The 12,595-nt window shown below is 40.0% G+C and overlaps 1 protein-coding gene across 3 annotated transcripts in view; it reads right to left on the bottom strand.

Annotated features, from left to right (window-relative positions):
- The window catches only part of rer1 (retention in endoplasmic reticulum sorting receptor 1), a 36,600-nt gene that overhangs the window by 6,557 nt on the left and 17,448 nt on the right, over nt 1-12,595 (bottom strand). For all 3 annotated transcript variants that reach the window (XM_048561181.2, XM_048561183.2, XM_048561182.2), the window contains exons 2-5: nt 9,571-9,658; nt 7,019-7,123; nt 5,998-6,097; nt 3,050-3,128 (exon numbers count right to left, since the gene is read on the bottom strand). In XM_048561181.2, coding sequence (XP_048417138.1) covers nt 3,050-3,128; nt 5,998-6,097; nt 7,019-7,123; nt 9,571-9,651 — 365 coding nt within the window. In that variant the 5' untranslated portion in view covers nt 9,652-9,658. The remainder of the gene's footprint in view (nt 1-3,049; nt 3,129-5,997; nt 6,098-7,018; nt 7,124-9,570; nt 9,659-12,595) is intronic.

The following is a 12,595-nucleotide window of genomic DNA, read 5'->3' as shown; positions in this document are numbered from 1 at the left end:
CTTTGAAAGAAATTTACTACAAAAGGACTGCAAATGTTCTTTTCTATTTGAGGAAAATGGAGTTATAGCTGATGAAGTGTTTTTTGAAAGTTTTGGTTCTCAGTTGGCCACAAGTAGCATTATGCTAATGTCCTGATGATTTAGATGAACTGGATTCAGCTGACCTCTAAATTGTTCACCAAATTTACGTTGTGTTGATCACTTTTGGTGTTCTTCTCCTTCCCATTGACACCTTCGTCTTTTTGAGAGTGTGCAACAGCTCCGCTATAATTCTGTATCAAGTCATTACATATAAGGCAATTCTGAACAAATCACCCATTACAATAAATTTTGTGGTTACAAGAGACCGTTTCTGGCGAACACGACTGTAAATATATAAAAGCCAGAAGCGCAAGATAATTAGTGCTTTCCAACAGATTTTAACACCCATGTTCCCACTGTCCTCCCATCTACTAATGATGCCAGCTCGGCGGCCTAGGTCCTGTCTAGGAAGTATACATTAAGTACTGGTCAAGTGGTTGGTGAGGAGATAATGCCAGTTCAATAATTATCTTCCCCACACCTCACTCCTCTACACACTGACACTAGCTTTGCAGAAGACAATGGCCAGCACTTTCCAGTCGTCACCATTTGAATATAGTGTAAAAGAAACCTTGCATTTACATACACATCCGAGAAACATTTAAAGTAGCTTCTCACATCATGAAAACAAAACTGTTCTTTAAATTTCCTATCATTATATTAAAGGATGTGACATGCACTATCAACTTTCACATTTAAGATGTGTTTACATAGGGACTACACATCTATGGATGCTGGAAACCTGAAAAAAAACAGAATATACTGGAGAAACTCAGCAGGTATGGTATTATCCATGGAGTGTTGAAAAGAGTTAATATTTCAAGTCCACATTTAGAATCATATTATAATTCTTAGAACTTTTTTGAGCCAGGTCTGTGCTGTTGTATGGCCAACCATTTTACACTTAGCCCTTATTTTCTGTGGTATTGAGAATCACTATTTGTATTTAGTTAGCAATAGATCAAAACTGTTCTTTAAATTTCCTATCAATATATTAAAGGATGTGAACATGCACCATCAACTTTCACATTTAAAATGTGTTTACATAGGGACTACACATCTTACAGTAATTGCATCCTGTCACAACTGCTTATACAATTGTCTCTCTCCCAGGTCATCAGCCTCTATTGAAGACAAACTGCTATGCTTCAAACAATAAATTGCTATAATTTTATTTTATTTAGCTATACATAATATTGAAGCAAAATTTTAGATAAAAATAATGGCAGAATGTAGTATGTTAAAATGGGGGCTGAATTAAGTAAGTCCAGATCTAATTATCCAGAGCCTTCTGGACAAGTTTTACCTAAAGACTACACTTAAATTTGTCTTGCAAACTGGGCTATGATTGGTGTTCAGAACCTATGGAAATATTCAGTTGGGCATCCTGCAATTTTAACAGCATCACTTTAAAATGTTTCATTCATGTGGTATGTTCAAAGCATAAACAGCTGGAGGTTAGGAGTATAATTATCTGCCAGGGATGGGGCAGTTTTGCGAGTGTGACAGAGGCCTGTCACCATGTATAACAGTCTCCAAAACAGACTATTGAGGAAATCATGCAGGTGGTATTTCTGATCCCAGTATGGAGTACAGGATTAGAGTATTTTGGAAATGTTATGGAGGAGCAGCATAAGTGGTTAGCCCTGCTACCTCAAAGTGCCGGGGACCCGGGTTCGATTCCAGCTCGACTGTCTGTGTGGAGCTTGCATCTTCTCTGTGTCTGTGTGAGTTTCCTCTCCCAGTCCAAAAGTGTGCAGATTAGGTGGACTGGCAATGCTAAATTGCCCATACAGTGTCCAGGAACATACAGTCTAAGTGGATTAGCTATAGGAAATGCAGGGGGGTGTGTTTGAGTGGAATGCTCTTTGGAGGGTCGGCGTGGACTCGATGGACCAAGTGGCTTTCACACTGTCGGTGATTCTATGATATAAATTCCATACTCCTGTCCTCCACAGCAACAATCTCGGGCTGAACCTGATATACATTTACCTGTTTATGTCTTAACCATGGAAATCCTTTCCCAAATCCTACTGCCTTTCCTCCTTTAAGATCCTTTTCAATAATTAACTGAATCAGACTTTTGGTCACATGCTATTCTTTCCCCTGATACTTTGAAGTATCCTGGCATGTCCTACCTTACAACTGCTACACCAATGCAAGGTGTTGTCAGTACCTCAGAGATGCTTTTAGTACACTACATTTATATATTTTTCAAATTGTCTTAGGGCTGCATGAAAGAACAGCAATTTACAGTCTGCCCTGATCAGTGTTCCCAGACATCAACTCAACACTCCTGTGACATAAATATAATTATACCAGCCTTCACAAACCAGTCAGAGTAGTGAAGGAACTGCCAGTGAAAATGGAGAGTGGTTAGAACATTTAATTCACTAACACACGGAGCAGACGAGGAAAGTCACATTGGTGCATTTAAGAGGAAGCTAGCTAAGTGTGATGAGGAAGGGCTTGAAGGATTTGCTGATAATAAGAAGATGAAGTGGGATGGAAGGAAACTCATGTACAGCATAAACATAAGCATGGACAGAATGGGCTGAATGGCCTATTTCCATGCTGTAAATTCTATATAACGAATGGTGTGTTTGACAGCTGGTAATATTTTAAACTGCAAGATGGCACTTTCTTCCTGTGCAAAGTAATCAGGATGCTTCTTGTGGGCATATCAAGCTACAACCAGTGCTATCACCTCGCTTGGCACTATAAACACAGCAGGTCAGCTAAGTGTGTCAATGTGCTTAGATTACAATGCAGACTTCATAACACAAGCAGAGTGCTGTGTGTCTCTAGCTAGCTGTCAACAGCCAGACACTGCACATTCAAAAATAAATCTAATAACTCTATCCTGCTTGATTCATGTTCTTTTGTCAACTCGCTCCTGCATTACAGAGTTTGGAAATTGGTGGTGTCGTCACAGTGAGGATGATCATTCCAGTCTCAAATGACTTACCAGAACTTGAACTCTGGCAGCCTTCTTATAAATGGTCTAAATTCCTCATTTTGCTTTGTTGGTAAAGCAGGTCCATCATCTGGGAAAGAGAGAGGAATAACAATTAATATTTACCAATAGTCATACACAAAGAAAGAACTTTAACATACATTGCACTTCCACAACCTCAGGGGGTCACAAAGTGCTCTATAGCTCATGAGATACTTTTGAAGTGTAGTCCCCATTTCACAGTAAGGAACATGGCAGACAAATTGTGCACAGCAAGATCTCACAAATGGTGACATTCAGAGACTGATCATGTCTCCTTGACAGCACCAGTTCTTGTGTTAACCAAATCACACAGCAGCTTAGAAAATATTCTATTTAATGTATAACGTTCAGTTTTTTGATTTTTTTTTTGAAATGACATGAGTAGCCTTAAAAACTATCAACTGCAGACTGTTAATTTCACCTGTACCTTTACACATGAGATTTGTGTCCAATTTCTAATTAATAAACAGGTACAGTCACTATTTGATTTTATTGAAATCTATCAAAGATAGGCTGACTGAGCAATAGCATCAATGTGAACTGATCAGAGACAGTCAGCACGTATATCTGATTATCTGGTTGAATGTTTGATGTGGATGGAATGCATTTCTCTGCTCAATGGCAGGAATCTGCAGGTGGAGGAAGAAGATTGGACTTAGCACAGTGTTAACCAATATCAAGAGTTAAATACAAAGTATGTTTAAAGGGGTGCTGGTACCTGTGAAAATGTGGCCCAAAAACAGGCAGAATGTTTGGGTGAACCCCATTGTCTTGTAAAACTAAATTCCTATTGTGTATCCGGAAGACTAAATTGGATTATCAGTCAGAAATGAATAGTGTCAGGTGAAAGCACATACAAAGAGAGAATGAATGTAAAAACATAATCAATCTGAATTAATAATTGCATTTTCCCTACTACTTGAGCTATGGGCCCAAAGGGAACCTCTATTCACTAGCAGTGTAATTGCTGCACACTCACAGCATCAAATCAGTCAGACAAGTAAAACTCATTGATTAAATTTGACATTTCTTTCATAGTCATAATTATTACCCACACACACAAAGGAGTCATACTGTGGTGCACACAAACAGCAGCAAGCCATGAAAAGAATTCTTCTGCTGACAACCTGCTGTCTGTGACAGGTGCAGCATCAACATAAAAGACTCACCAGTTCTCAAATATGCATTGCCCAGAAAGTCATTGGATTTGCAATAAATATAAAGCTCCTGATAGAAACACCTAATTTTCAGAGATGGGCAGTCAACCCTGGGAGACTACAAGCCAGAACCACCGCAGGTCACAGGGAAAACTTAACAACAACCTCCTCGTCTCTATGAATCACTGTAACAGCACCAATTTCAATACCTAACAGTGCTCAGCCTGACCATCCCCCATGGAGGAACAATCAGATAAACACAGCAGCTTTCAACAGGATTAAATTAAAAACACCTTTCAGGACAAAACGAAAGTAAAAACATCACAGAATGCACTGACTTGGAGACAGAAAGGACAGCAGATGCTGGAAGCCAAAGTCCATAGATGTGAAGCTGGAACAGCACAGGAGGTCTAACAATATCCAAGGAGCAGGGAAGTCAGCATTTTGGTCCAAAATGTTGACTTACCTACTCCTCGGATACTGTCTGATCTGCTGAGCTTTTCCAGCTTCACATCCATTGAAATAACACACTGACCTCAGTAAAACATTTCAGACCTATACCATAGTCTCCATATTCAATGATCGAACATAATCGGGTAACCTTTCTTTACAGAGAATGCTTAGCATGTAGAATTTTCAGTCAGGAACCACTACTGATGGGGAGCCTGCATGTTCTTTTTCAAAAAAGTGGTAAAATTGGCAGCCCATCCTCCAGCAGTACATTACAGCTGCAGAGTGTGTCCATCTGTAAGATGCACTGCAGCAAAGCACCATGGCTTCTTCAAGAACACATCCAACACCTGCAACCTGGGCCATCTCAAAGCTCAAAGGCTGCAGATGCATAGGAACACCACAAGTTTACCTCAAATTCACATGCTATCCTGACTTGTAACTATATTGCTGTTCCATCCCTGTTGCTGTGTTAAAATCCTGGAATTTCCTTCCTAACAATTCTGACAGTGTACTTACACCACAGGATTAGGGCGTTCAAGCAGATGGTTCACGGCCATCTGGTCAAATATGGGTAATAAGTACTGATCTTTCCACATTCCACCAACCAATGAAATGGAAGCAGAACACAATAGGAGAGAAATGTTGAAGTGTACGGTGAATAAGGGGAGCTGGACTACATCTGATGTCTCATGGAGGAAAACACTGGCACCAGCAGGACTGAATGTCTTGTTTTATTGCTGTAATGTTCCTCAATGGCAAAGCAAGCAAAAAGAAAATCATTCCTCATTTATTAAAAGCATAACATTCAGTGCTGAAAATTGGAAACAAATAAAACAGTAAATGACGCAAGGAAAATCAGCATTTGTTGCAAGGAAGAACTGTGTAGATCCTCCTACAATGCTGAAAAATCAGCTTCAGGTACAGCTTGGGCATGGTAACAATGCTTTCAAAAAGTGTTAACAGACTCAGCAGCAATTGTTTAAGCACACATTTCCAACATGGTAGAAATAAATCTTTTTAATCTCTAGTTAACTGGAAGTTTCTTAAATGTGTCTTCCAATTCATTAATCATAGCATAATTTTACATGCTGCTTTTACTTCCAATATCCATTTCTCCATTCAGCTGAGATTGTGGCCCTTCTTCCCACTCAATCTTTTCTCCATAACAAACACAAATTGAGTTTGATCATTATGTTTGTCATCATTCTCCTCCCAAAAAAAAGGAATCAGATTTCATACAAGTCTTAGAATTCTGCAAATTAATGACGTCAAATCCTCAAACCCAAAAATCCATTGAAGTCACAATACCTGAATCTTCCATTAGTGATGGGTCAACTTTTGGGGACAGGAAAGCAATGAAGAGGTTCAGGTGGTAAATCCCCAAGGCGTACGTCACAATGTACCATCCCTGAACAATAAAAATACCACAAATTAGCATCCAAACAGACAGTGTTTGAAGGACTTAGACCGTTAAAAATGTCACAGGCAAGTACAGAAAATATTAAAAGACATACAGACTGTAGAAATTAAAGTACTTGATCTGGAGTACCAGGTTTGATTCTATACATCGTACCTGAGGAAGAATAAATTAGTCTTGGAGGTTGTGAGGTATAGATTTACAAAAATAATGATTCTGAAATCAACTTCAGAATTCTTGCTCCTCACTACCCACAAATTACTGCTGTAGGTGGACTACATGTACGTTCAACTGTGATGCTCAGTGCAGTCAAAATATCTACTGTCTGAATGTGTACAGACCATGGGAAGACTCCTAAAGGGCAAATAGCATGCATTGATGCACCTCAATATGGTCAGCCTATTCAGGAGATTAAATAAGAAGTGGAAGAGTGAAGACAAGTTGAATATTTGCTAGAAATTGGATGATATTAGATCTAAGCCAGACCAATACAATAACACTTGCCACATTTTCCATTCAGCAAGGATTTGCTCAGTGCCATGCTCAAAAGACACGGGTAATTAGTTTGCTTCACTGGTTTTTCCTCCATTTGTTACTTCAACATTGCACTCAGTTCACAGCCAGTAGATAAGATAATGGGACATTTTTACTTCACGCCACAGGATCTCATATCATTAGTTTGATCTGATTTTGATGCCAGGTCACAAAATCAGACAGCAGAGTCCAATTGCTTTGTCCCTTATTCTGTATCCGTTCCTCAATAACTCCTCTGCAAAGACAAAAGGTTGTTTGCAGGGCTTTACTCCTCAGTTTTCTGAAGATCAAGGCGAGAACCTGTGTCACGACAATAGTTATGTAACATTTAATGGGCTTTGCTGCAGACACCCAGTAACAGCACAGCCATTTACTCACCTGCAGGATGTAAACTCTAATCATGTAGACTGCACCAAAGACAAATGTTACAATCCATCGTATGATGCCATGGGGTGTGGACTTGTCTAAGAAGGACTGGTAGATCTACAAAAGAACATTTTTAAAGATTTCAGCATTTATTTCTATGTTGATTTTATCTTTAAACAGATTAATATACTACCTTGTAAAATCTTCAAACCAGGAAGGTGTTCCCTTAATTTATCACAACCAAGGCCAGCTACTGAGTTGCTACAATGATATCAGGGATCCTGAACGAATGAGAAGCAAAAGGGGAATGTTACGGAAGGATTCTTTCTGAAATAAAAACAAATTGCCAGCAAAAATCAGCAGGTCTGGTAGCATATGTGGGAAGAGCACAGAGTTATCATTTCAAATCTCGTGACTTAAACATTAACTCTGCTTTCTTCCCACACATGCTGCCAAACCTGCTGACATTTGCCAGCAATTTCTGTTTTTGTTTCAGATCTCCAGCATTTGTAATTCTTTCAGAGATAATGGGAACTGCAGATGCTGCAGAATCCAAGATAACACAGTGTGGGGCTGGATGAACACAGCAGGCCAAGCAGCATCTTTGTTTTGTTTTAGATTCCTTCTGAAAGCCGTTTGTGTAGATCATTCAAGAACTGTAGCAGTCTGCCAAAATAATGACTATGTGGGCAGCATGATAGGTATTTAACAGTAGAACTATACCCCAGGATGAATCTGTGCCCTCTTTACAGGAAGTAAAATAAAAATGCTTTCTTTGAACCATCAACCGTGAATATTTTGAGTCAGTATTTACTGTGGAGAAAGACATGGAAGCTAGAAAATTCAGGGAAATAAACATTGATGCCTTGAAGACAGTCCACATTACAGAACATGAGGTGCTGGAGGTCTTAAAAAGCATAATGGTAGATAAATCTCTGGGTCCTGATTAAGTGTACCCCACAACATTGAGGGAAGCTAGGGAAGAAATAGCAGGACCCCGATGGAGATATTTCTATTGTTCACAGCCACAGGTGAGGTGCTGGAAGACTGGATAGTGGCTAAGGTTGTGCCTTTTTTAAGAATGGCTGCAAGGAGAAGCCTGGGAACTACAGGCCAATGAGTCTGATGTCTGTGGTGGATCAGTTGTTGCACAGGATTCTGAAACAGAAGTTATATGCATTTGGACAGGCAAGGGCTCATTAGGGATAGTCAGCATGGCTTTGTGCTTGAGAAATCATGACTCACAAACTTGGACAATTTTTTAAGAACGTGACCAAGAAGACAGATGAAGGCAGGGCGGTAGATGTTGTCTACATGGACTTTAGCAAAGCCTTTGACAAGGTTCCGTATTGTAGGCTGGTTAGTAAAGTTAGGTCACATGGGTTCCAGGGAGAGCTTGTCAAATTGATACAAAATTGGCTTGATGGTAAGAGAAAGAGGGTGGTGGTAGAGGGTTGTTTTTTGGATTGGAGACCTGTGACCAGCGGTGTGCCACAGAGATCGGTGATGGGTCCACAGTTGTTTGTCACTTCTATGAACAATTTGGATGAGCATATGGGATGAAAATTGGTGGTGTAGCGGTCAGTGAACAGGGTTATCTAAGTGTACAATGAGATCTTGATCAACTGGTCAATGGACCAAGGAGTGGCAAATAGAGTTTAATTTAGATAAATGTGAGGTGTTGCATTTTGGCACAACTTACACAGTTAATGGCAGGGCACTGGGGAGTGTTGTCAAACAGAGTGATCTAGAGGTTCAGGTACATAGTTCCTTGAAAGTCGTGTCACAGGCAGACAGGGTGGTGAAGGTGGTGTTTGGCATGCTTGCCTTCATTGCTCACTGAGTAAAGGAGTTGGGACCTCATGTTGCATTTGTACAGGACACTGGTGAGGCCACTTTTGGAGTGCTGTGTACAGTTCTGGCCACCCTGCTATAGGAAGGATATTATTAAATTGGAAAGGGTACAGAAGAAATTTATCAGGCTGTTGCCAGGATGGAAGGTTTGAGTTATAAAGGGGAAGCTTAGACTTTGGAACATAGGAGGCTGAGAGGTGATCTTGTAGAGGTTTATGAAATCATGAGGGACATAGATAAGATGAATAGCAAAGGTCTTATCCTACAATAGGGTAATTTGAAACTAGAGGGCGTAATTTTAACGTGAGAGGGGAAAGATTTAAAAGGGTCCTCAGAGCAACTTTTTCAAACAGGTGGTCCATAAATAGAATGAACTGTCAGAGGAAGTGGTAAATGCAGGTTCAGTTACAAGATTTAAAAGACATTTGGGAAGGAACATGATAGGAAAGGTTTAGAGGGATATTGGCCAGAAGTAAGCAAATGGGACCAGTTCAGTTTAGGTAACCTAGTTGGCACGGATGATGTGGTGGAAAGGGTCTGTTTCTGTGCTGCATGACTTTACGACTCTAATTACACATTTGCTAGATTCAACTCACTTTTTGCACCAAACATTTCTCTATAATATTCTTGAAATGGATAGAAGTGCTGTTCACTTCTAATCAATAATTAATTGGGGGTTTAAGAGGGAGAAAAGAAGGATGATGTCTTACCTGTCCAATCTGCGTAAAAAACCTGCTGATTGCTGATGGTTTCCCGTGAATGGCATCTCCACTGCTGTCCCCTTCTGACATAATGTTTCTAATAGAATAACAATACATTTTGAGAGTTTGGACACTTATGCTTTTATTAACAGTTTAGATCCCATTAATCTTACCCCTCCCAACCACTGCACTTTCCAACAGCTCCTAAATCTTTCATTTACTGTGCCCTCCCCAACTCTGTACTGCCCATCGCCAGTACGGAACTCCTTCCTTGATTCCCTTCGTTATGTTACACCTTGTTCCATTCAAACACTTCCATAAAACCCTTTCAGCTCACTTAGTCTTTTCTCTTTGCACCCCCTCCTTGTTTGAGTCTGTCAGACTATGATGAACCTTAAAATATGTCGTTACACAAGTGCTTAATAAATGCAAGCTACTGCTGTTTCATCACCCTCAATGTTAAACACCATCAACTCCAACTCCATTCTGACACCTCATTTTCATTTAATTGGAAGAGTTATTATACTGAACTAACAGTACAGAGTTTACAAATTCAAATCCCAACCCAGCAAGCTATGAAATCAAACATAATAAAATCTGCAGGCCAGCACAAGAAGAAATGCTCACGAAGACTGCTGGATTGTGAAGCATAACACGAGTTCATCGGTGCAATTCATGGAAGAGAAGGAAACCCATTTTCCTTACCCAGTTCAATTTGTACATCACCTTTCCCAGACATTGACACAAAACCCTCGAGGAAACTAGGAATGATAAATAGATACAGCTTTGCCACTGCTGCCCAGCCCAAGAGCAAGTAAAAATGCAGGGTGTTGGATTTTCACAATATCAACTGTAGTGCTGATGTTACATACAAAAGCAACTAATATACCTAATTTAATTGGATTCTATATGTTAAATTTGTGCATAGATTCTAACTCTTTAACATAATATAACAGAAGGGCCTTGGACAGTGGCCTGTCCCCAACACACATTTTCAGCGCCAATCTCTGGTTTGTGTATATCCCTCAGCAGGCAGACCTGTAGATGTGCCAGTCTGCAACTCACAACAATAAAATCGGTTCCTTCAATAACTGTGTTCCTACGACATCCTTAACTCAGACTTTAAAACAGGCTTATTGAGAAAGCAACAATGTAATTTTTACAGCCTGTCTATACAATCATCCAGCCAGAGCTCCAGATCAAGGGCTGTACAGAAACTGCAAACAATGATAAATTCCTGTCTGACAAGATGGCTCGATGTTAGTGTCTTGTACCTTAGCTAAGAGCTCAGGGAGAAACGGCACACCTTTTCTTTTACCACGTGCACAATTATACACAGCTAATGGATGATCAGATGTCATCAGGGAGCTTTTCATTGAGGACATATAATTGAAGGGGTTCACCTCAAGCAAGAGGGTAGCACTGAGAAAATTCTGAGCAAGGGTCACTCAAACCGAAACGTGAACTCTGATTTCTCTCCTCAGATGCTGCCAGACCTGCTGAGCTTTTCCAGCAACTTCTGTTTTTGTTTCTGATTTACAGCAACCACAGTTCTTTTCGTTTTAATTGAGCAAGTCAACGTTTCAGAGGAAAATGGAGGAAGTTGTGAGTGAATTAGATTTCCGTCTATTCGATTCTAGTCACAAATCTGACGACAAGTTAATTATTTCTTCTGGAAAACGGACCATTCAACATACATATTCAACAATAGGTCTAATTTAATTACATGGGACTCCATTTTGCCAGCGTTTTGGGATGACATTCCATGATTACACCCAGTCATGAGAAAACAGCAACAGCAACAGTAACTGGTAATGCAATAAGAAAAATTTTCTGTTTTACCAATCCATTTTTAACTGGAATCAAATCATCAAAACAGCCAGCTTTTTCAACCTCTACTGCAACACAATCACATGCAGGGCAAACTGACCTGTTGGCCAAATTAAATAAAACATTGATAGAATATGCTTCTTATGTAACATTTTCTCCCCCCTCCCTGTCAGAGAATGGAATAGAAATCACTCAGGCATTTAGAGATAGACGGAGCTGGCTCCTCCCTCCCCAGTAACGTGTCTCACCTTTACTTCGGCAAATCATCTTCCTAGCATGACACTGTTTCTCATACCACTCGTCCTGTGGTCTGAATTAGATTGTCAATTTGTCCTGAATTAGCAGTAATCCAGTACTGCAGTTAAGTAACTGGGCCTGAACTACCAAAAATAATACTTTCTTCAGGAAATGGGCTCCAAAGGTACCTGAACCCAGGATGATATTTACTGCAAAAGGCACTATGTGAAGTCCAACGTGACAGGTAGAGAACTGATTGGGAAGCAGACAGAATCAGATAACAATGAGATACACAACATTGATTAACTGATTGTTGACTGCTTGCTCAAAAGGCCTCAGTCCAGAGATAACACACTCCTGTTATTTAAAATCAATCATAGATTGTCTGTTCTAACTTGGTCTTTGTCAATGAATTTCCACTTCTCCCAGGCTTCTGTTCTTCCTAGGTGTCAGCAATGACAGTGGTTGCACTCTGGAATGTAATCAGATGGTTGTGTGCTGAAGAATGATCTAAACAGACAATCTGGGAGAGTACCGAGGGACTAATGCACTGTCAGAGATGCCATTTTTGAGCGGAGATGTTAAACAGAGAACGCTGTTTGCTGCTCTTAACTAACATTCCTAAAACAGATTAACCATTTTATCAGTAAATTGTGAGAACTTGGGTGAACACTGGCTGCCACATTTCAGAAATGTTTAATTGCCTGCGAAGTGTTTTGGGATACCCTGAGGTTAACCTGAAAGATGCTTTAAAAATGAAAGATCTTACTCTCTCAAACGCTGGGTGAAGAATGAAGGCAGTGTTAAAAGTGAGAAGTGAGATAATTCCTGGGGACTTGTGAATGTGATGCAGTAGCTGAAGTCGATAAGAATCTGATAATGCTCATGTGAGAGAGTACAAAAACAGAAGAAAGGATGTGTGGAGCATGACAGTGCAAGTCCCACAAGCACAAAAGAGAAGCACCTG

This window comes from Stegostoma tigrinum, chromosome 28 (assembly GCF_030684315.1).
Source record: "Stegostoma tigrinum isolate sSteTig4 chromosome 28, sSteTig4.hap1, whole genome shotgun sequence".
In the NCBI taxonomy this organism is placed as follows: Eukaryota; Metazoa; Chordata; class Chondrichthyes; order Orectolobiformes; family Stegostomatidae; genus Stegostoma; species Stegostoma tigrinum.
This window is presented reverse-complemented; position numbering and strand designations above follow the sequence as displayed.